The following is a 23,218-nucleotide window of genomic DNA, read 5'->3' on the forward strand; positions in this document are numbered from 1 at the left end:
TTGTCCATTTTTCAATGGGATTGCTTGGTTTTTTGGGGTTTTTTTTTTTTTTTTTGCTCTTTTTTTTAAAGTTCTTCATATATTAGAAATATTAGAATTTTGTGTTATTTATGTTACAATTACTTTCTTCCAAACTGACATTTATCTTTGCTTATTGTTTTTGCCATACAGAAGTTCTTAAAATTTTTATGTAGAAATGAATCAAATCGGGCAGCCCAGGTGGCTCAGTGGTTTAGCGCTGCCTTCAGCCCAGGGCGTGATCCTGGAGTCCCGGAATCAAGTCCCACGTCAGGGTCCCTGCATGGAGCCTGCCTCTCCCTCTGCCTGTGTCTCTGCCTCTCTCTCTCTCATGAATAAATAAATAAAATCTTTTAAAAAAAATAATCATTTCTTTTATTGCATCTGGATTTTGAGTCCTAGTTCTTTCCCTGAACATGAATTTTAGAGGAATTCACATCCACATTGTCTTCCAGTACTTGGGTAGTTTCATTTTTCACAGATTCCTGATTGATTCATTTGGAGTTTGTTCTTTTTTTTTTTTAAGATTTTATTTATTTATTCATGAGAGAGAGAGAGAGAGAGAGAGGCAGAGACACAGGCAGAGGGAGAAGCAGGATCCATGCAGGGAGCCTGACGTGGGACTCGATCCCGGGGTCTCCAGGATCATGCTCCGGGCTGAAGGCGGCGCTAAACTACTAAGCCACCCGGGCTGCCCTGGAGTTTATTCTTAAATACGATGTGAGAAATGGATCTATTTTTATTTTTCTCCAAATAGCTGTCCAACTATCCCAATCAATTTAAAAAAAAAGATTGATCTCTGCCCAGTGATTTGAGATTCCATCTTTACTACATACTAGATCACTATAGAAAGCCAGGGCTATTTCTCAACCTTCTGTGCTAACTCACTGGTCTATTTATGCGGGAATCCCACAGTTTTAATTGCTGGGGTTTTTCCCATCACTTATTTACCAGTCCTTCCATTAGCGCCTCAGTCCAGGTAGCAGGAACACTTCAAAATAAAGGCTGGGCCTCATGAGGATACTGGCTCTAAATGATCAACTACTTAACATCATTCTACTTCTGTTCATACAACATGCTGAGCAGGAGTCAGTGACATTTCTAGATGATATAGATCTAGTTTTTCTCAACTGTTTCACAGAAAGAAAACGCAGGTGGCACCTGGTGGCTCAGTCAGTTAAGCATCTGCCTTCAGCTCAGGGCATGATCTCAGGCTCCCTGCACAGCAAGTAGTCTGCTTCTCTTTTTCCCCCGCCCCTGCTCATGCTCTCTCTTGCTATCTCCCTCTCTCAAATAAATAAAATCTTTTTAAAAAATCGAGTAAGCACAAATAGCTCCAGAGGTGGGTGTCAAGAAGGCATAAATGGACTTGTATTACCTCTTTTTCCCAAACTATCTATAGGTTAATCTACTACCTTCTCCAGAGACTGGAGTTTTTACTAAGGAAGGAAAAACATATGAGGTGAGCTCCAAGGCTTGCTTGCTGCCATTCTCTGCTCTCTGGCCACTCAGATGATGGAGCTATGACTAGAGCATGTGACAACGACGGCAGCCTTTATACTGGAGCTTATTGGCACTTTCAGAAAACTAAAATTGCTTCTCCCAAGTCCCTCTGTTTGTCAAGACACAACTCTTATGTTACCCAATCCTTTCCAGCCTCACTCTCCTAGCAGCTTAAATTCCCAGTGACAAACACAAGGAAGAACATTGCTTGCCCTATCGTAACAAACTTTTTGCTTTTTTTACTGAAACATGTCAATAATGGGGACAGGTTGGACACGATACATCTCTCTAGAAGTTTGGTCTTCAGAAACTGACATAATAAAGGTAGAAAAAAGTAAGACAGGAACGCAAAACTGTATGAAGCCCCAGTGAATTTGTTTGGCTTGTCAAATTTCTAAGTGAATTCAATGGGACTGCATGCAATTGGGTGGCACAATAGCTAGAGATGACTGCCATTATCAGGAAGGCCACTAGGGGCAATGCGATGTCATTGTTTCTTCCTCAGCCTCCCTGATGAGCCTTCTAGCTGCTGAAAAAGGGGCTTCATTTGGGGAATATAAATAATAGTGAAAGGGAATATAAGGGAAGGGAGAAGAAATGTGTGGGAAATATCAGAAAGGGAGACAGAACGTAAAGACTGCTAACTCTGGGAAACGAACTAGGGGTGGTAGAAGGGGAGGAGGGCGGGGGGTGGGAGTGAATGGGTGACGGGCACTGGGTGTTATTCTGTATGTTAGTAAATTGAACACCAATAAAAAATAAATTTAAAAAAAAAAAAAGGGGGCTTCGGATGAAATCTTACATTTACACCAACAACGTGGATGGAACTGGAGGGCATTATGCTGAGTTAAATAAGTCAATCAGAGAAGGACAATTATCATATGGTTTCACTGATCAAAGGGAAACAAATGGAATCAAAGGGAAAAGGAGGGGAAAATAATATGAAATTCAAAGATAAGAAATTCTACAGAATCTAGTTGTTTCAATGAATTTCAAGAGAAAAAAGAATAGGAACTATAGACTATAAGACTTAGAAAACAAAGCAACCAATTTGCAATTTATGGATCTTATTTGGACCATAACTCAAATAAGCTTTTAAAGGGGCACCTGGGTGGCTCAGTCGGTTGTCTGTCTTCAGTTCAGGTCATAATCCTGGGATCCTTGGATTGAGCACCTGCTTTTCCCTCTCCCTGTGCTTCTCCCCTCAGCTTATGCTCTCTGTCTCAAATAAATAAATTTTTTTAAAAAAGCTTTTAAAAAGCACATGGTTAAGAAAACATTAATTACAAATTAAGGAACTGTTCGTTTTTATTGGTATGATAATAATGTGAGTTTTCTTTTTCAAAGAGTTCTTACCTTTCAGAGGTACACACAAATATTTATAGGTTATATTTGGAAATTGCTTCAAAATACTTCGGTAGGGGTGGAAGACAGGGAAGAGAGGGTAGAAATAAAACAAGATTAGCTATGAGTTTATGATGGGTAAGGCCAAGCAATGAATACATAGGGAGTCATTATATATGTTTGAAATTTTCTATTATATAAAAAACCTAAATAGAAAAAAAATGTTACTAAAATTCTATGAGAAAAAAATTTCTTTTGAGGCTTTTTTGAGGCATTATCCATAAACTTTGGTATCAAAGCAGATAGGGGAATCCAAGAGAAAAAGCTAGCAAGCCCCAGCTCCTACAAAAGCTTCTCTGAAGAGATTTCAATTGGCTAAAACCCCACAGTCCTATTTGGCTAAGGATATGATCAAAGAGAATCCACAATTTAATTCAGGTAAACAGAAAGACCATTGATAAGCAACTCCCAGCCTATACCCAACACTCCTTGCCTAGTTTTGGAAATGAACCTCCTAGAGAAGGCCAAACTCAGGCCACATCAGTCCTGGGTCCTACAGACCAGAAGCCAGAGACTTAGGAAAAGCCTACCCCCTGGGTTTGGCTGCAAGGTGGCTGTGAGCTTGGCCAAGGTTGTCTGGGAAGTGGGGGGGAAAAAAAAAGCTGATTTTGCATCTGGATCTCAACATTGCTAAGCAGCAGCCACCTAGTGTTTCAGATAGTGGATGACATCCCAGATACACTTAGGCCCTGGCTACTGCAGGCTCGTGGGGACAGCTAAGAGACCAGGAAATCATCTGCTAATTCAAAATTAAATATCATGGCTATCTACCAAGGCCATCTAAGAAACATGGAATAAAACAATATGTTTCAAAGTAGACTGAGTAATGCAACTCTCTGTTGCAATTATTATTTGATAAATATTGTTATTTGATAAATAATGTTGAAATCATTATTTATCTTATGTACAATGAAAAATGTAGAGAAAAAAAAAACAGTAAAAGAATCTAATATTAAAAGGCACCATAAGGGGCACCTGAATGGCTCAGTCAGACATCTGCCTTCAGCTCAGGTCATTATCCCGGGGTTCTGGGATCAGCCAGCATTGGGCTTCCCTCGCTTAGCAGGAAGTCTGCTTCTCCCTCTCCCTCTGCCCTCTTCCCCCCACTCATGCTCTCAATCTCTCAAATAAATTTTAAAAACCTTTAAGAAAAATAAATAAAAATGCACCACAAGTCAAATCACATCTTAGAATTATAGTACTGTCAACCAAAGATAGAGTAACTCACTCAGCAGCCAGCATTCAAAGGCACAGCACTACAACGACTCTGCAGTGTGGTCCATGCTCATTCCACAGAATTTTAAGCAAACTATTCCAGAATTTTAAACAGAAAGGAAACCCTTTAGTGATGGTAAAATAAAGGGTAAACAGGTTACAAATACTGTATCTTCTCAGTATTACGTATTTTTAAATGCCTGCACACATCTTTATCTTTCCTGAATTAGCACTCATGCAAAACTCATCATTCCCAGTTGGAGACCAAAAGCCTCTCAGACACGGATCCAGATGTATCAACAGAGACTATTCAGTAACAAGAAGTAGGTGGTAAAATGCATTTCAAGGCAAGAAACTGACACAGGACCAAGGACAAAGGCTCAAGTCCCAGGGCCAGAGTGTTTATGGGAGTATCCACAGGTTCCACTCTACGTGGTTCTAAAGATCCAATATATTCACTAAAATATAAGTTCTACAAGGTCAGGGATCTTTTCCCCCTATTTTATTCACTGATATATGGCAAGCAACTAGCCAAGTTCCTGTGCGGCCTCAATAAATATGTGTGGAATGAATAAAGTAAGAATAGAGAATAAAAGCATCTAAATATGCTGTAAAGTGTCATCAAATATCAGGTATTAATTAATACTAGTTCATCTTTCAGATTCATTTAATTAGATCTTTATACAGAACTGAGTGTTTTTAAAAATACTTTCATGTTTATTCAGTGATCAATAGCAAAATATTAATTTCCTAATGGATGGGTAAATAGCTGTTACAGTACAAGGAATAATGGGGAAACTTTACAGATAAGGGTACAATGTTAGAGACAGAAAAAGGTTACAAAGAAAGTAAAATAAACAAAGCTGACTGAGAGATCCCAACTGGGGAGGGAAAGATCCAGCACCTGAGCAGCAGAGCAAAACGAGTGACCACCAGAAGACTATCCTCTCACACAGCTCTTACCACAAACATAACTTAGAATGCCTGGGGTTATTAATGGTTCTGTGTGTTTCCACTGCTATAAATCACAAGCTCCAGGAGACCCAGGTCTCTTATGTCTCATTCACCATGTTCCCAGTATCAGGCACAAAGTAATTGTTCAATAAATATTTGTTAAATGGAAAAGGAAGGTAGAATCTGAACTAATGATCTTGCAGGTAGATACAGCCCTCATAAAAATGAGGTTTACGTTGCCACCGTGGGACAAAATTTTGCCTTTACTATCAGACTTGCTCGCGAGGCAGATATGAACATCCCACCAAAGGATGTTCTGAAATTCAGGATATCATTTCCCCAAAAGATGGCAGGAAAAACTATTCGCACCACTTGGATAAGAGACATGAGGAACTGCGCTCTGGAAACTCAAAATGTATCAGGCCTTGCCCTGCCTCTGTTTGACAACAAATGGAAAGAAAATGGGTCAAAATGCCTTTCTGCACCCCATCACTCTTCAATGCCCACCTCAAAGCCCTTCAGTGACTAAAGACCAATGCATCCTCCCAATAAGTCTCCCTCCAGCTGATGGTCCTGACAGGTCCTGCACCTTCCATTCACAAAAAAGGATGGCATTTCAGCAGGGCATCTTTACTGTGCCAAGGTCTCTTGGCGATGCTGGGTTTTCTGGTGCCGATTGAGGATGGACCTCTGGTTGAAGCTCCTCCCACAGGCAGGACAGTGGTAGGGCTTCTCGCCAGTATGGATCCTCTGGTGTCTGACCAGTCGCTCCCCTTTACTGAACCGCTTCCCACACACCTGGCACCCATATGGCTTCTCGCCTGTGTGGGCTCGCCGGTGCACTGCCAGGTTTGCATTCCTGCTGAAGCTCTTGCCGCACTCACAGGTGTAGGGCTTTTCCCCCGTGTGAGTTCTCCGATGCACCTGCAGATGCTGCCTCCGGCTGAAGCTTTTCCAGCAGTCACCACACTTGTAGGGCTTCTCCCCCGTGTGACTCCTCTGGTGGACCTCAAGATGGTGCCTCTGACTGAAGGTTTTCCAGCACTCACTGCACACATAGGGTCTCTTTCCTAGGTGTGTTCTCTGGTGCTTCATGAGGTACTCTCTCAAGGTGAATCCCTTTCCACACTCGACACACCCATAGGATTTCTCTTCTTCGTGGGTTCGCTGGTGTCTGACAAGATTTGAACTCCGACTGAAACCTTTTCCACACTCAGGGCACTGAAAAGGCTTCCAGAAGGAGCTGTGGGTCTTGAGGTCATCAGGCAGGGGTACGACACCATGCTGAGGAGGCGGTGGCCCTGGTATGTTTCCCACAGAGCTACTGGGCTCCTGCTCACAGGTTCTTCCAAGTTCAGGACTCTGAAGCGTGGCTTCCCCAAACCTCTCTGACGTCACCCGAGCAAGTGCCCCCTTGAGGTCTACCTGCTGGGTTTTAGCCTCCTTTTCCTTGCTCCCAATGCCTACAGGACAAAGGAGATACAAGCTAATTCTACAGAAGCTATGAAAATAAATTTATTTGTTAGAACTTTGCTCCTAAGGGCGTCCTCTAACAATTCCTTCTCTTTCCCTTTGACCAAAAACCTCAATATAGTTTCCTTTCATTGACTCTAAAACCAGACTTTGCTCTACTTCCTTCCATCTCTGTGACTATTTATGTCCCCCACCCCCCAACTTCATAAGCTGAAGTCCTATGCCCCAATGTGATGCTATCACAAGACAGGGTGATCGAGAAGTAATAAGGTACAGTCAAGAGGGTGAAGCACCCCCCAATGGAATTAGTGTCCTTATAACAAAACGAAGAGAAACCACAGCACTTTGCACGGAGGTCATGTGAGCATGATACCTCATGATGGGATTATAACCCTTGTAAAGAGGCAGAGACACAAGATGGATCCCTCAATTGTCTGCCATGTGAAGACACAATGAGGTGGCACCTGGCTGCAAGCCAGAAGATGGCTATCTCCAGACACTGTATCTGCAGGAACCTTGATATGAACTTCCTAGCCTCTAAAACTCTGAGAAATAAGTGTCTGTTATTTAAGCTACCCAGTCCAGAATATTCTACTGTAGCAGCCCAAGCTAAAACAATCTCCACGCCTTTTTACAGAATAGGCTAACTTGAACTGTTATTTCCCTCTAAATCTAACTCAATGCTTACCTTGAAGAAATATGCCCTGCTTATTCTCTTACCTCAGTGTCTTCAATACATGTATACTGAATTAGCACTTTGTTTATCCTGCACTTATTTATACACAACCCTGTTGAAAATGCTACTTTACATTCATAAAGGCGTTTTGCCTTCCCTAGAGATTATAGGCCTACTCCAACAATGATGAACTACTTGGAACTCTCCATATCCTCCACAATCCTGCTCAGCATGTGGTCCCTGCTCACTCTGCAGCTCCTACCTAACCAAGTTTTATTAATCTGGGTCTCCTGGGAGCCTGGCACAGGCTTACTGACTACTGAATGAATGAAGAAACCCAATCTAGCACTGACTTCTACCAGATTGAAATACCCATGAATGCTACTAAACTGCCTCAGCCCTTCCTCTGATCCCTCTTTCACTCTCTCTAAATTAACAGAACAATTGTTACAAAAGAATAGGAAGAGCTTTGCGCAGTGGCAGTATCATAGCCAATGAAGTTTATCCGAGGCGTGATTATTGCTAATTGAAACAAAAGAATAGGAGGAAGGGGAGGTGAAAGAAGGGGAAGTAAAAAAAAAAAAAAAAAAAAAGGGAAGGCTCTAGGGAGCAAAGTAGCCAAGACAGAAGAAAAGAGAGCAACGGGGGCACCTGGCTGCTTTAGTCAGTAGAGCATGCAACTCTTGATTTCAGGGTTGTGAGTTTGAGCCCCACTTTGGATATAGAGATCACTTTAAAATAAAACTTTAAAGTAGAGAGAGAAGACAAGTAGCACTTAGGGTCAGAAAGGGTTCTTTCAGGTGAGGCTGTTAAAACACAAAAAGAAAAACATCTCATGCCTCCTGATCCAAACAAATTTGAAGGACATAGCCCTCACCTCTAATGGATTCTTTTGTAAACTTCCCAGGAAAGTAAAAGTGCACAAAGCTTAACTTTAACGTTCAAAGAATTTTCATAATGAACACAACCATGTAAATAGCATCCAGCTCAATAAACATTACCAGCATCCAGAAAGCCCTCTCCCATGCCCTCCGGTGACTATATCCTGCCCCCCAGGCAAACATGCTATCCAAACTTGTATCATCATGAAGTGCTTTTGCCTGGTCTTGTCTTTATGCACTGGATTCACACATTGTTTCTGGCTACTTCTGTTATTATGCTTTTAGATTCACCCACATGTGGAACATACCTATAGTTAAACTATGTTCTTTTTCATTGGTGTATGTATTATACTGTAAGACCATATTATAATCTATTTACTAACCTGGCTGATATTTATTTGGGTAGTTTCCAGTTTTGAGGTATTTACATAGTAAAACTGAAACTACACACAATGCACGAACCTTACCTGGGCCCTAAGGAGATATAAATATGTGCCAGGTATTACATATTATGAAATTCTGGTTTCCCAGGCCCAATCCTACATAGCTGTCAATACAGGAGTCACAGGTACATAAGAATAAATCCCGGGATAATCTGAAGGTTGAGATGACCAGTAAACAGTTGCATGGGAAACAGACCATGGCCCACCCAGACTCAGCATAAACACCGGGTTGAGTTGTTAGCAACAATGAGAGGAGGACAAGCATATGGCCAGAGTCTCTAGAACAGTCAGAATGGCCAGGGGCATATTTCCTCTGGAAATAGGAGGGCAGAATCCTTGAAGCACACAGCAGCATCACTGGCAGAATTTTGTCCCTGAGGGGGATCAAGGTGCTGAAATGCCAGTACCACCATTTGGGGCACACTGCATGAACTCCCACACTGCACAGTTATGTCCAAGGGTTTCCACACCCTCTACCATTATAGAAATTTTACAGCTCTTTGTAACATATGTTGAACTGGGTACTCCTCAGTCACAGAGTAGGTGCTCCAGGAATCCTAATGACTGACCTGTCTCATCACAATCAGAACAACTACCTTGTGTTTTCTTGCCCCCTTGTTCACTCCTTTCCTGGCAAGAAAGCACACGGCCAGCCTCTTAAACCTGGGTCCACACTCTCTCTTTGGACCTGTTTACTCATCTTCTTGTGTCAGTAGCACCAGGTTCTGAAATCTGGGGCAAAGGCAAAAACCCTGACCTGGAGATTTCAAAACTCCTGTTTCTTACCTTTGGAATGGAAACAGTCTTACCTGGAGCTGAGACTCCACAGTCCTGGGGTTCTACGTATTCCCCAAAGCAATCTATCTGGGCTGGGGTCACATGCCTCCACTCCTCCTCGGGGAAGGCTAGGGCCATATCTTTAAATGACCCTAACCCCTGAAACAACAAGAGATTGCTATAGATAGAGAAATAATCCCAGAGTTAAGAGTCTAAAAGAAGGAGAGAAATCAGGAAAACACTAGGAAAGAAGAGAGCAAGAAGATGGAAGAAACCAAGTTGCTACTGGTCTTGGGAGCAGAAGGGTCTACCTCTTGACAGTTAATGTCAGGGAAGTAATGGACTCATCTGAGCCACTGTATTTCTGAGTCTCTGCTGCAGTCACTGAGCTTGTACCCTAACAACCACAGCACCCAATTCCCATTTTTCAATTGCCTCCATTCAATCCTCAAGTTTGATCAAGCTTCAGAGGTGCTATTTATCCCCTCTTCTAAAATGATTTTTCTTTTCTTTTTTTTAAAACTGATTTTTCAAATCGAACTCCAATAAAAAAAATTTTAAAAAAAACCCTGATTTTCCCTCAGAGCTAAGTAAATATTTGGGGAGGCTTTGTCTTAAGAACAATGCTGTGTTAAAATAAATTCAGTGTCATTCGTGACACCTTAAAGAACTATTATAGCAGAAGGGGAGGGTCTGGCAAAATTAAAACAGGCTATCATCTTTTGTCTTCATCCTAGGAAAACAGGAATAAGAAATGACATAAGCATAAACCTTGCCCAAACACTGTTTTAGCTAGACCACACTTGATTCAGGTTTTTTTCTGCCAAATGACAGCTTTCCTTCTATAGGAACTCTTCACTATAAAACTCACTGTCCTCTTCAGAAAGGTGCCACAGTAGAAATCCCCCAGGTCCCTGGTAATGCTCAGCACCCAGCGGACATGGCAAGAGTGCCACACTGTGCTCATTACTTCTATCTACAGCAGGCAAGTGCAAACATGGCCAAAACTCCTCGTATAGCCAGGGTAGGGGCCAGAGGAACCACTCTGCTTAGTGCTCCAGGGAATCCCCAACCCTAAGACAGCTACATTCTTGCTGACAAGGGAGGAGAGGGTTCAGAGGAAGAGTAGCAGCAGAAGTATCCATAAAGGCTACCCACAAAGGGTTACTGAGCAACCGTGACAGCCTAGATCGAGCCTATGGGGTTTCTATCAATGTCTTTCTCCTCACAATTAAAAGAGTAATCCTGAGTCAATCCAAAAAAAAGTCACAGAGTAATAAAAACAAGTGAATTGAGCCTTATGCCTGGACCCTAAAGCATAAATAAGACTCAAGTTAACAACTGAGGATGATAAAGTAGAGAAAACAAAGCTGTCATATCCATCAGAACAAGAAAAGTAGAATAATTCAACTTGTGGATGGTGCTTTGTTGTGCAGAGATACTTTGAGGAAACTGAACCTCATTCCTCTTTCAAAGTAACATACCCAGAAGGTCAGAGATACAAGCTCACCTGGGGTCCAGCTGTAAGGAACCCAGCTGCCATCTCTTGGTCTCTGCTGTTCACTGGAGGGAGGCCAGGACCAGCCTGAAGAACTGGCAGAGCTAAGCAAAGGGAAAAAGACCATGAGAAAGATTAGCTCTGTCTTGCAGTTAGCTTGTTCAAAGGTGTCCACTGCCTGATACATAGAACACTAGGAAAAAAAAAAAAATAGAACACTAGGAACCTTAAGCAGACTCAATACATTTAGGGGTTTGAGTACAGCCTACCCTGTTCTCAAATGGGAAGATGGTCCCAATCCAATATGCCCTGTCCCTTGAAATACAGCTGTGCTCCCTGGTCACACTGGGAATAACCCCTTCTGAAATTCAGTAACAATAATTTCATATATTACTTTTAGGGATATGGTTTGTCTGCCTACTTAAAAAATATTCCTACATGTCAACTGCATATTTCCAGGAGGTTTCTAGAAAGGGATGTGAAGGAAATGAGAAGAGAATGGTAAGAGAGCATAATCCTAGATATCCCCTGCAGAAATCAGAGAGATAGAAAACAATTTCTCACTTCATCTGTTTCCGACTGAAGTCAAGGAAGTAACCAGGAAAACTGGTAATTGCAGCTCACAGGTCACTTAATTTATCAATTGCAAGGCTTGTAAAGAACAGGGTCACAAAGCGGTTTTCTGTGTCCTTAATTCTTTATGGTTTACATCTTACCCTGCTCCTGGAAGGCTTGCGTCCCAGCTCCAGGGTCCTGACTGAGTTGCTCCTCGGTGCCTTGGTCTAGGCCTTGAACTCCTTCCCCATGGGTCATCCCCCACTCAGGCTTGACCTCCACCGGCCCCAGGTGAACACCTGGTTCCCAAGGGCCTCTGCCAAGTGCTGTCTCCTGCTGCTCTCCCTGCACGTGGCATGGAACCTAAGGACAGTCCCCAACACCTATTAGAACGAGCCCCTGTGAGGGAGCTGAATTAAAATCTAACAAGAGAACCAAGGGTGCCTGGGTAGCTCAGTTAAGTATCTGCCTACAGCTCAGGTCATGATTCTAGAGTCCTGGGATGGAGTCCCGCACCACACTCCCTGCTCAGTAGAGTATGCTTCTGCCTCTCCCTCTGCCTGCTGCTCCCTCTGCTTGTACTCTGTCAAATAAATAAAAATTTTTAAAAAGAGAGAGAGAAAGAACCAAGAAAAGAACCATTCCAGCCACAAGGGAGAGGAAGAAAGCTGGTTAGGCTCTTCCCCAGGACATCAGTGAGAAGGTGAAAAAGAGGCTAACCTCGCTTTATCAGGATCTGAGCAACTATTATGCGCCCATGCCCTTTTCCAAGGCCTCAATACTGACCAAATTCTACCAAGAAAGTATCACAGACAGGCTAAATATTGTGTGGCTGAGAATTTTAGCCCAAAACACTTCCTACTAGAAAAAAAATCCCCCAATTATAAATGCTGACAGTAAAAAATACAAAGCCTCAATTCTGCAGTGAATTAGCTAGTGAGAAAAACTTGCTCTAAAAATAGCAAGGAAAATCAGGACAACTCACACTGAGACACACTCACAATAACAGGTCTTTCTTGGTCCACTTTTAAGCTCCTAAATTGGGAGTTAAAAAATAAATTAAATAAATAAAAAACAGGGATCCCTGGGTGGCTCAGTGGTTTAGCGTCTGCCTTTGGCCTGGGGCGCGATCCTGGAGTCCCCAGATCGAGTCCCACGTCGGGCTCCCGGCATGGAGCCTGCTTCTCCCTCTGCCTTTGTCTCTGCCCGCCTCTCTCTCTCTCTCTCTCTCTCTCTCTCTCTCATAAATAAATAAATAAATAAATAAATAAATAAAATTAAATAAATAAATAAATATGTCTATCATGAATAAATAAATAAAATCTTTAAAATATATTAAAAAAAAAAATCCTAGGATTGTGGAGGAAGTCAGAAGTGACTGCAGTAGGAAAAGGAAGGATAAAGTGAAGAAAGATGGTTACTTGCAAGCAAAACAGTTAACATTAAGTCCTGCTTTCTTCTTTCCCAGCCAACAATCAGATGACTATACCGAAGAGTCACAGACACGTGGTCAAGTCCCAAAGAAGCATCTGAGATACAGTTGCCTGGTGTCACACCACCACAGAATCGCTAATATGAGCCATTTGAGCCGACACCCCAGATATGGAAACAGCACTGTTCACAATGTTTCTTTTTTAATTCCCTGCATTCCAAAATGCATCTCTGCCCAAAGAAAAATGAGTCTATGGGGGACCTTAAACTGGTCATGATTGCCTTTTTTAGGACTGAGGATCACAAGGGAAATATGACCTCTGTCCTGATGACCAAAAAGGAAGCTAAAGGCCCTTCTACAGGCCCTGCTTCTTCCCTGAGAATGGCTTTTCTTGCTGAAAACTCCACTGTCTTCCAGAAAGTACATCAAGGAGTCTGGGAACAGAGAAAGGAGACTGTACACCTCATCTACTCCCATGGCTTCCTCAAACCTTTCAATTCATTAAATCCCCCCTTCTCACACCAATGAAACAAGACCCAGATGCCCCCTTCTCACCCACCGCCTTGGCCTCCAATGTTCTCTCTGTGAAGTCCTCCACCATGGCCACAAGAGCCTTGCCACTCTCCAGGCCGTGCTCCCGAATCCAGGCATAGAACTCCCGTGGCAGGATGGTTAGGAACTGCTCCAGCACCAGCAGCTCCAAGATCTGCTCCTTGGTGTGCAGCTCAGGCCTCAGCCACTGGCGACAGAGTTCCTGGAGTTCCCTGAGGGCTTCCTGGGGACCAGCCGCCTCCTGGTAGCGGAACTGTCGAAACCTCAGTCGAAAAGTTTCAGGACTAGGGTCCTCCCTTCCCCTGCCCCATGGCAACTCTTTCTCCAGCTTTACCACAGGAACACCCATCTGCTGCTGAGGGTCTTCTGCCATCCCTGGACGCTCCTTAAGCATCTTCACACCCCTCCCAGAAGACTGAGGGTCTGTTGAGAAGACCAAACAATAAAGACAGCATAAATGAGTCAAAGGGAAAGTCAATCCATCACAGTTGTGTCTACATCAATGGATATTCTGCTGGAGGACATGACAGTTACTTTCAAAAGACTCAACATATATTCTGCAAATCATGTCGATTCACTTTAGTAAGTATATGCTAACCACCTAGTATGTGCAGAAAAATTATGGGTTTACTTTATACCCACAAACACACAGGATCTCATTAGGAAGATAAAACTAAAATCAGAGAATATAAAACACATTATAATTAGATCAGTCACCTGGGCCTACTCTTCCAAAAGTGTAATACACTTTAAGTACACATATGTCAGACCTGCAAAAACTAGAAATATAATACAGAACAAGACAAACAAGGCACTTGCACTTTGAAACTCATATACTAGTGCAGTAGACAGAAATAATTAATTAATTAAAATTATAAATAGAGTTAAATTCTAGAAAGGAAATATGCAGGGTGCTCTGTTAATGGAGGATGAACTTGAAGAAGGATTTTCTAAAAAGATGACATGTAGTCTGAGACCGAAAGGATGAAAATGAGTCAGTCATTCAAGATTTTTTTCCAGACACAAGGATTGAGGCCAGAAATTACTGTGTATATCTGAGAACAAGCCAAAGTACAGTATGGCTTTTACAGAGTTAAATGAGGGACACAGCTGCACAATAGGTGGCAGAGGCAGGCAGCACCAGATTATCCAGGAACTGGGACACACTAAAATTATGGCTTAATCTTATTTAGTGGGGAGTTATGTTTTACAAAGGTCATTTTGCCTGTTATGTGTCCAAAGAGAATAGGTCACAGGGGCAAGAAGGGAAGCAGCACTTACAGTGGTCCAAGCAGGAGAGGCTCAGGATGGTGGCAAAGATGCAGAGTCAAGATAAATTTTGGAGATAAAACCAACAGACTTGCCAGTGGCTTGGATGTGACCGTGTGCTCAGCTTAGAGGAAACAATAGAGTAACAAATAATCATTATAATTGATCAAAAGATTTTTAACTTGTGGGGGAGGTGGGTGGCTCCATCAGTTAAGCACCAACTCTTGATTTCACCTCAAGTCATGACCTCAGGGTCCTGGGATTGAACTCTGCACCCTGTTCCGCACTCAGCAGGGAGTCTGCCTCAGGATTCTCTCTCCCTCTGCCCCTTCCCTTCCTGTGCACACTCTCTTGCTGTCTCAAAAAAAAAATTTTTTTAATTTTTAAAGATTTTTAACTTGTATAGGTTTTACCAGTTAGAAAACCTGTGAACACACTCTCGCTTAAGACTTAATAACCATTCTGTATAGGGAATATTACTCCTCCTACTTTTCTGTTTTTTTTTTTTTTTTTTTTTTTTTTAAGATTTTCTGTATTTATTCATGAGAGACAAAGAGGCAGAGACATAGGCAGAGGGAGAAGCAGGATCTATGCAGGAAGCCAGATGTGGGACTCGATCCCCAGACTCTGGGATCATGCCCTGAGTGAAAGGCAGATGTTCAACCGCTGAGCCACCCAGGCGTCCCTCCTCCTACTTTTCAAATGAAGAAACTGAAGATATCAGAGGTTAGATGGCTGGCCAAGGTTCACCTCCCAAAGGATAGGGCACAGAAAAGCCACCCGGGGGAAGCCAAAATGAGAGAAAGGTTAATGTCGGTTCGAGTACTCATGAAAAAGAAGAGGCTTATACTAGACTGGAGGATGAGTACTATTTAATTTCATGATGGGCTCAAGTTGGAGTGGGGGGGGGGGGGTACCCAAGCTGGGAAGACAGACCTAGGAGTCCAAAGTGGGGAAGAGGCCCGGTTTTTAGAGGAGGGAAAGTTCACTCTTAACACCACAGAGTTAAAGCAACTGGCAGGAGGTACTTTAAAAGCTTCTACTTAATATTCTCTCAGGTGTTTGTGTTCTTCTACATCCTTCTTAAACCTATTTTATATTTTCAGTCAACTCGTTTTCTCTACTGCATCAATTGAGCTTTCTCTTTCCTGACTTTTCAGCTACTGTATTTATTCACTCCCCTGTTGAATTTATCGCATCACAGCGCAAATGTTTACCAATGTGTCTCCGACTACCAGATTCCCTGAGGGCGAGAAAGGTCCTCCTCATTCATCTTTCTTCCCTGGCACTTCGCGAAGAGAAGGCTTAAAGAGAAGCCAGGGCAGCCCAGGTGGCTCCGCGGTTTAGCGCCGCCTTCAGTCCAGGGCGTGATCCTGGAGACCCAGGATCGAGTCCCACGTCGGGCTCCCTGCATGGAGCCTGCTTCTCCCTCTGCCTGTGTCTCTGCCTCTCTCTCTGTTTCTTATAATAAATAAATAAAATCTTTAAAAGAGAGAGAGAGAGAGAGAAGCCATTCTTTACGTAAGCATCCCACGTCTCGCTCTAAAATGACTACTTTCAATTTTCTGAGAGATCCGCGGTTGGCTCCGGGACCCGAGTTCGTGGCCACCCGCGGCGCTGAGGTAATCCGGGCCAGACCAGACCAACCTCGCCCCCACCTGAGCCCCCGCGTCCCGCCCCGCCAGGCCTCCGAGCCGCGAGAGGCAGCTCCGGGGAGACGCGCCGCCCCCTGCGTCAGCCCCGCCGCCGCCACCGCCACCGCCACCGCGGCCCGCAGCTGCCCCGAAGCCCGGCCGAGCCGCCCCGTCCGCCTCTGCCCCACCGCCCAAGTCGCCCCCCCAACCCGCCTCTCACCGCGGTCCCTCAGCCTCGCCAGCCCGGCCCAAGCCCTCACCGGACCGGAAGTGGGCCACGGACGCTGTCAGACAGGTGCGGGAGGAAAGAGCCCCTTCCGCTTCCTCTCTAGGACTCTCGGAGGCCGGTGCGTCTCTATGATCACTGGGCTACTGGCGCCGTCCCGGAGCTCAGCCGCGAGTCCGCAGCCCCGGTTCCTGGGGAGTCTCGCGGTCGTCAGGCCCTTGGGCACCTCAGTGCCTTTGCATCTGCTTTCCCACCGTGAGAAGGATGCTGCAGACATACTACCAGACACGAAGCCTCCCTCCAGGAACTTTAGAGTCCAATGGGTGTACACGTGCTTACTCCGCGCTTCTTGTACGTTGTGTGAGGCGCCAGAGCCGAGAGTGACGGAGGGAAGCACCGAATACTGTAGGCTCGCATATGAGGGACCTCCACCCGAGTAGTTGGAGAAGGGAGTCAGGAAAGGCTGGCTCCTCAGCTTAGATTTGAAGGATGGACCAAAAAGTGAGGTGAGTGTCCCCAGCAAATGTGGAGGGATTGACGGCGTTGCGACACCACCCTGGCCACTGGAGCAGACGATTAAACAAGGCATTTCGGATGATAATCTAAAGGCAGTGGGAAGCCTGGAAAGGTTTAAAAGCGAGAAGGGACAAATTTTGGAAGGAAGCTGCTGAGAACTCTTTGAGAAAGACTGAGCAAGGAGGGAGAGGGGTGGAGACATGAGACGACTGTCGGTAAACGAGCCTTAAGAAAGGCAGTCCAGGAGAGAGAGGATGAGACAGACCTGGGGCGGTCGGTGAGACCGGAGATTGCAAGGAGCGATAGGAAACTTATGGGATAACAAGGTTTGAGGATTGATTGGATCTGGAGAATGAGAGAGAAGATGGAATAATTTAGTAAATGTCAAAGGCCATATCAATAAGAATGGACATTTAAAAAGCAGACAACTGATTGGTCATCTGGAAAGAGACAATGCCCTGTCCATACCTTATACTGCATCCAGAACCAAGTCCAGCTGGGCTCACAGGATCTTAGATTCTTTTATGTTACAAATTACGTGATCAATCCACCTTGGAAATAGTGTCAGATAGCCTCAGTCCATTAACATACACTCACACCTGAGGGGTATGAAACAACCTTGTCATCCAAGGCCAAATGAAAATGCCTGATTGGTTCAGTTTGTCTGGGAAAACTGAGCTATTCATAGTGCTATCAAAAAAAACTTTCTTCAAGGGTTCCTGGTGGCTCAGTCAGTTAAGCTTTGGGGAGGGTAAGGTGCTCCTCTGAATTGGGAAGAAAAGAATCACAGATGCATGATCAAAGGTTGGGGCTCAGCAAACTTTTTCTATGAAAGGCCAGAAAGTAACTATCCCAGGTTTTGCTGGACATATTTTCACATATTCTTCATTTTTACCATCATTTTTACAGGATTAAAACCCTATTTAGCTCACAGCTAGCACAGGATTTGACACAAGGGCTGTAGTTTGCTGAAGTCAATGGTTTTAAAATGATTCTACAGGGCAGCCCGGATACCTCAGTGGTTTAGCACTGCCTTCAGCCCAGGGCCTGATCCTGGACACCTGGGATCGAGTCTCACGTCAGGCTCCCTCCATGGAGCCTGCTTCTTCCCTCTGCCTGTGTCTCTGCCTCTCTCTCTTTGTGTGTCTCTCATGAATAAATAAAATCTTAAAAATAAATAAATAAAATAAAATTATTTTTTTTATTTATATACAGAGGTGTATAAGGAGTTCAATCTTGGCCTCTTTCTCCAGTGATGTTACCTACTGAGAACACATGGGGCAATGATGGGCTCAAATAATGGAGTACAAACCAAAATATCTATTGTGAAGAATGATGTAAGAAAAAAATCTTAAGGTTGAATGGAAAGATTAGAAAGCAACACTGAACACCCAAGTGAGATTGAAAACAAAACAACTGGGTTGCCTGGGTGGCTCAATCAGTTAAGCATCTGCCTTTGGCTCAGATCATTATCTCAGGACCTGGGATGGAGCCCCACATCAGGCTCAGCGGGGAGTCTGCTTCTTCCTCTCCCTTTGCCCCTACCCCTGCTGTACTCTCTCTCTCTAATAAATAAATCTTTTTTAAAAAAAATAAATGATAGACTCAATCCACACAATTGTTTGTACAATCTGGGGCAAATCTGCTTAAGGCAAACAGGTGGATTAACCTAATGTCAGGATTTGACATATAAGAGAATGCCAAGGCAGAAGGAATGAAGACTCTAGTGGGAGGAGTTTGTATTGAGTGACTAGGAGTCCAAGCCGAGCAGAGATGAGGGCTGGAAACCAACAAGAACAAGGAGAAGCTGAGGAATCAGAGGTTGGGAGAGGCCATGAAGCAGGTTTCAGGAACTTTTCCAGAAATGTTATAGGCAAACTAAGCATAAAATGCATATCCTGTTTGCTTTCCATAAACAGAATCATGCTAGATTCTGTTCTGCACTTTGCTTTTTTTTTTTAATATTTTATTTATTTATTTGAGAGAGAGAGCATAAGCAGGGGGAGTGGCAGAGGGAAAGGGAGAGGCAAGTTCCCTGCTGAGCAGGGATCCCAATCCAGGGCTCGATGCAGGGCTCAATCCCAGGACCCCAGGATCATGACCTGCACTGAAGGCAGACACTTAATACACTGAGCCACCAAGGTACTCCCCTTTTCCAAATGTCTTGCAAATATTTTCCTATTTGTCTTTTTTTTTTTTTTAAGATTTATTGACTTATTTTAGAGAGAGAGAATCCTCAAGCAGACTCCACATTGAGCACAGAGTCCGAGCGGGGCTCCATCCCAGGACCCTGAGATCATGACCTGAGCTGAAACCAAGAAGCAGACACTTAACCAACTACACCACTCAGGCACCTCTCATTTGTCTTTCTTAATGAACTTCATGCATAGCAAAAGATTGTATGTTTTATGTATTCAAATTCATTCACCCTTTTTTTTTTAAAGATTTGAGAGAGAGAAAGAGCATGTACAGACAAGCAGGGGGTGGCGTGGGAGGGGAAAGGGCAGAGGGAGAAGCAGACTCCCTGGTGAGCAGGGAGCTGGACACAGACCTCCATCCACACAGACCTCCATCCCAGGACCCTGATAACATGACTTAAGCAGAAGGCAGATGCCTAACCGACTGAGCCCTTCATTCAATCTTTTTAGAAAAATCTCTGTGCCTTCCATATTCCCAGTGGCTATCAAGTTTTCCTCAACGCCATTTGTTGATGGCTCTATTTTTTCCTGTATAAAGGTGGCTCTGTGTTTGGACTCCTGTAATCTATCTGGATCCTATGTTAGAACTTGCCAAATTGTTTTATACTTCTTGTTTGTATTTGAAAGAGCTCTTCTACATCACTGTCCCTTCTTTCCCATGATTTAAAGAAAAGATTTTTGGAGAAAAATTAAAAACAGTAGTCTGAAAACTACAAAGCATATCAGACAAATTCCAACCTCATGCTTCTAGCCCCGAAAGATCAGAATATAGCCAAAGGATTGCTGGGGAAATGGCATTGTCAAAAAGAAGACAGATTTCAGGGATACTAAATAAAGGAGGGCATTTTTTCCTAGCAAGGAACAGGGTACCAAATGAGTGGAGATCATTCTAAGGGCCTGAGAGAAAAGAAGGGGAAAAGGGAGAAAGGAAGGGAGAAAGAGACAGAGGGGCAGAGGGAGAGAAGAAGAAAATTATCTAACAAAAGAAAATTATCTCTCTGGTTCTTTGATAAGAAAAGTGGATAGAATTGTATCTGGTATATCTATATTTTACTTATATTACCCTTACTTAACCTTTAAGATTTAATATGAGTTTTTGAATAGGTAAAACATTTACATGATCTGAGAGTCAAAATCATATTAAAGGTTTAACCACAAAAATTATTGCTCCTACCTCTGCTCGTTCCTCCCAGCCCATTCCCTAATCTACCCCCATCTCCAAAGACATATTATTGTATGGGCTTCAAGTATTTATTTGCAAATACTAATATTTGTATATTTTTCCCTATCTTCCCCCCTTCGTTTCTTACATAAAAGGGACTATTAAAAAAAAAAAAAGAAAGAAAGAAAAAAAAGAAAAGGGACTATACCAGACACCTTGTTTTTTATCATGTAGTGTGTCCTAGAAAATTTTCCATGTCAGTATATATAGACATCTTTCTCACTTTTTTCTTTTTTTTTCACTTTTTTTTCTTAAGTTAGGGTGGATGTAACATAATTTTTTTAAAGATTTTATTTATTTATTCATGAGAGACACAGGCAGAGGGAGGAGGCTCCCTGCAGGGAGCCTGATGCAGGACTCCGCCCCAGAACTCTAGGATCATGACCTGAGCCAAAGGCAGATGCTCAACCACTGAGCTACCCAGGCACACCAATGTAACATAATTTAACATGTCCCCTATTAATGGAGTTTTGAGTTGCTCGTTTGATGTGACAAATGCAGCACTTAGTATCCTTGTACGTATGTCAGTTTTAAACATGTGTGCAGGTATATCTGTTAGATAAATATTTAAATTAAAGTTAAAGCAGTAATGCTTCTGTAGTTTTGCACGTTGCAAGATTCCTCTCAGCAGGGGTTATCTCATTTTGCACTTCCATCCACAACATGTGACAATGCCCAATATCCTACAGCTTAGCCAACACGTTACATCAAAATTTTGCACTTCTTCTAATTTCTTTAACATATTAATAATAGCGATTTTAAAGTTTGTGTCCACTAACCCCAATATTTGGTTGAACATGGCATCTGCTTCAATGGGTTATTTTTTTGTCTGAGTCACATTTTTGCATGTCTCTGGTAATTTCATATCAAATGTCAGTATTTGTGCATAAAGGAAGCAAATAGGCTCCGAGTCTTCTAAAATAGGGACAGTGCTTCATTCAAAAGTATGTGTTTCGACTTAAAAAAAAAAAATCACTGCCCCATCATGGAAGGGGTTGATCACTTTTTTATCAACTACCCCAAGTAAATGTTACTCCCCTTCAGTAGAAAGGAATCTACTCCAGGAGATTTTTCTTGAATTTTAGTCTTAAGTTATCAGTTCTGTCTCTTTATTTCAGTCCCTACCCTGGGGACTCCAGTTTCACACATCTTGAATCTCCATTTCTTGTCTTTTTTTTTTTTTTTTAATTTTTATTTATTTGTGATAGTCACAGAGAGAGAGAGAGAATGAGGCAGAGACACAGGCAGAGGGAGAAGCAGGCTCCATGCACCGGGAGCCCTACGTGGGATTCGATCCCGGGTCTCCAGGATCGCGCCCTGGGCCAAAGGCAGGCGCCAAACCGCTGCGCCACCCAGGGATCCCCATTTCTTGTCTTTTATTGCTTCCACTTTCTTGCTAATCCTTTTTGGGTATTTCATTTCCTTCACTTATCCTTTATTTCTCTCACTGTTCCAGGATCTACTCTGGTACTTCTTGTAAGTTAGTCTTCATCCCTGACTTTTTCCAGTCCTTTCTTGAATTCTGTCCATTCTCATGTCAAATTCCCATTATCTGACCCTCACCTTCTGTTGTCAGGATGTTTTTTCTCTGAGTTCCTATGATTCTGGTTTGTGGGGGGAGGGGTTCCCCCTAGCTGCAATTGTTTCATTAAGTTTTTAAATTTATCTTGAAATGTTCCTTTAGTCTGTGCCAACACTTTTCTGGTGAATTTTCTTCATATCCAGACTTCTACAACTTCTCTTTCCACTTTTTTTTTTTTTTTTTAGTAATAATACCTTTGTATTGATACTGCTGTTTTACTCTTATTTGAATGAGTTGGGTTTTCCTGGGTCAGCTACTTGCAGGAGCCTGTGGAAGGGGAGTCAGGGAAGCAAAGCATTCCCTGCTTCTCAGTGTGAGGACTCTTTCTTCGCTACATGGAGGGATACTTTCTTTAAGAATAGTTCCCTGTGTAGTCAGGATTCCTTGGATTCTTACATACTAACTTGATTCAGAGGGCTCATACTACCATTCACTTTCTTTCCCCAAGCCATACTGTCACTAACCTTCCAAAGTGGTCTCTCTTTTGAAAGGTGGTGCTTTGGGGCACCTGGGTGGCTCAGTCAGTTAAGCATCTACCTTTGGCTCAGGTCATGATCCTGGGGTCCTGGGATGGAGTTCCACATCCAGCTCCCTGCTAAATGGGGACCCTGCTTCTCCCTCTGCCCCTTCCCCCTGCTTGTGCACTATTAAATAAATAAATAAAATATTTTTTAAATAAAGTGGTGCTTTAAAAAAATAAAAAATTAAAAAAAAAATAAAGTGGTGCTTTGCTTCCTTAAATCTTTCCTTTTATAGACTCCCATGTACTTTCCATGCCTTCTCTGCCTCCCCTGTACACCCTCTGTTTCTTTCCTATCCTGTTCATAGCCATTCCCTCTCAGGATGGATCTTTCTCAGATATCTGAAGGTTATATTTGTTAATGATTTTTTAAATTTCCTACCACTTGGGCCTCTATATATTCCCTGGTGCACCTCTCTTTGCCCACCATACCAGTGTCCCAGTTGTGGCTTCCTATACTGGTTCTGCTGGTTTAGTGTTTTGGGCTACAGTTACACATTTTAGAGTTTATAAGTTTTCTCTATTCCTAGTTTCACTAATTATAGTTCCTGTATAGTTCCCGGTTTTTTGTTGTTGTTCTTTAAGAGGAAAAGTGAGGAGACTGGAACTAGGCTGTCATCATATCTCTAATAAGAAACTCTCAAGAGGAATGCCTGGGTGGCTCAGTGGT

The 23,218-nt window shown here is 43.1% G+C and overlaps 1 protein-coding gene and 1 pseudogene across 6 annotated transcripts; one reads left to right on the forward strand and one right to left on the reverse strand.

Moving 5' to 3' along the window:
• Window positions 1-2,811: 2,811 nt before the first annotated feature.
• On the reverse strand, window positions 2,812-16,603 carry ZSCAN25 (zinc finger and SCAN domain containing 25). 6 transcript variants are annotated; one of them, XM_038539400.1, is made up of 8 exons: window positions 16,505-16,603; window positions 14,663-14,774; window positions 13,716-13,804; window positions 13,389-13,622; window positions 11,559-11,760; window positions 10,855-10,946; window positions 9,377-9,503; window positions 2,812-6,557 (listed from the first exon to the last, which is right to left on the reverse strand). In XM_038539400.1, exons 3-8 carry the CDS (start codon window positions 13,773-13,775, stop codon window positions 5,725-5,727), a joined length of 1,548 nt encoding a protein of 515 aa, XP_038395328.1. In that variant the 5' UTR covers window positions 13,776-13,804; window positions 14,663-14,774; window positions 16,505-16,603; the 3' UTR covers window positions 2,812-5,724. The 6 variants fall into 6 exon arrangements, with proteins under 6 accessions (XP_038395328.1, XP_038395327.1, XP_038395324.1 ...); XM_038539399.1 differs by having other exon boundaries at window positions 13,389-13,634; XM_038539396.1 differs by having other exon boundaries at window positions 13,389-13,804.
• Window positions 7,709-7,788, forward strand: LOC119872438 (annotated as a pseudogene).
• Window positions 16,604-23,218: the final 6,615 nt, after the last annotated feature.

This window comes from Canis lupus, chromosome 6, assembly GCF_011100685.1.
Source record: "Canis lupus familiaris isolate Mischka breed German Shepherd chromosome 6, alternate assembly UU_Cfam_GSD_1.0, whole genome shotgun sequence".
Classification (NCBI taxonomy): Eukaryota; Metazoa; Chordata; class Mammalia; order Carnivora; family Canidae; genus Canis; species Canis lupus.

What these genes read in the sequence shown, in the direction of transcription:
- ZSCAN25 (XM_038539396.1), bottom strand. Translation starts at nt 13,775, where the DNA reads ATGCTTAAGGAGCGTCCAGGGATGGCAGAAGACCCTCAGCAGCAGATG. An exon ending in GCAAGCCTTCCAGGAGCAGG is followed by an intron (nt 10,947 to 11,558) that starts GTAAGATGTAAA and finishes CCCTTTGCTTAG; the next exon opens with CTCTGCCAGTTCTTCAGGCT. An exon ending in CTGTGGAGTCTCAGCTCCAG is followed by an intron (nt 6,558 to 9,376) that starts GTAAGACTGTTT and finishes TTTGTCCTGTAG; the next exon opens with GCATTGGGAGCAAGGAAAAG.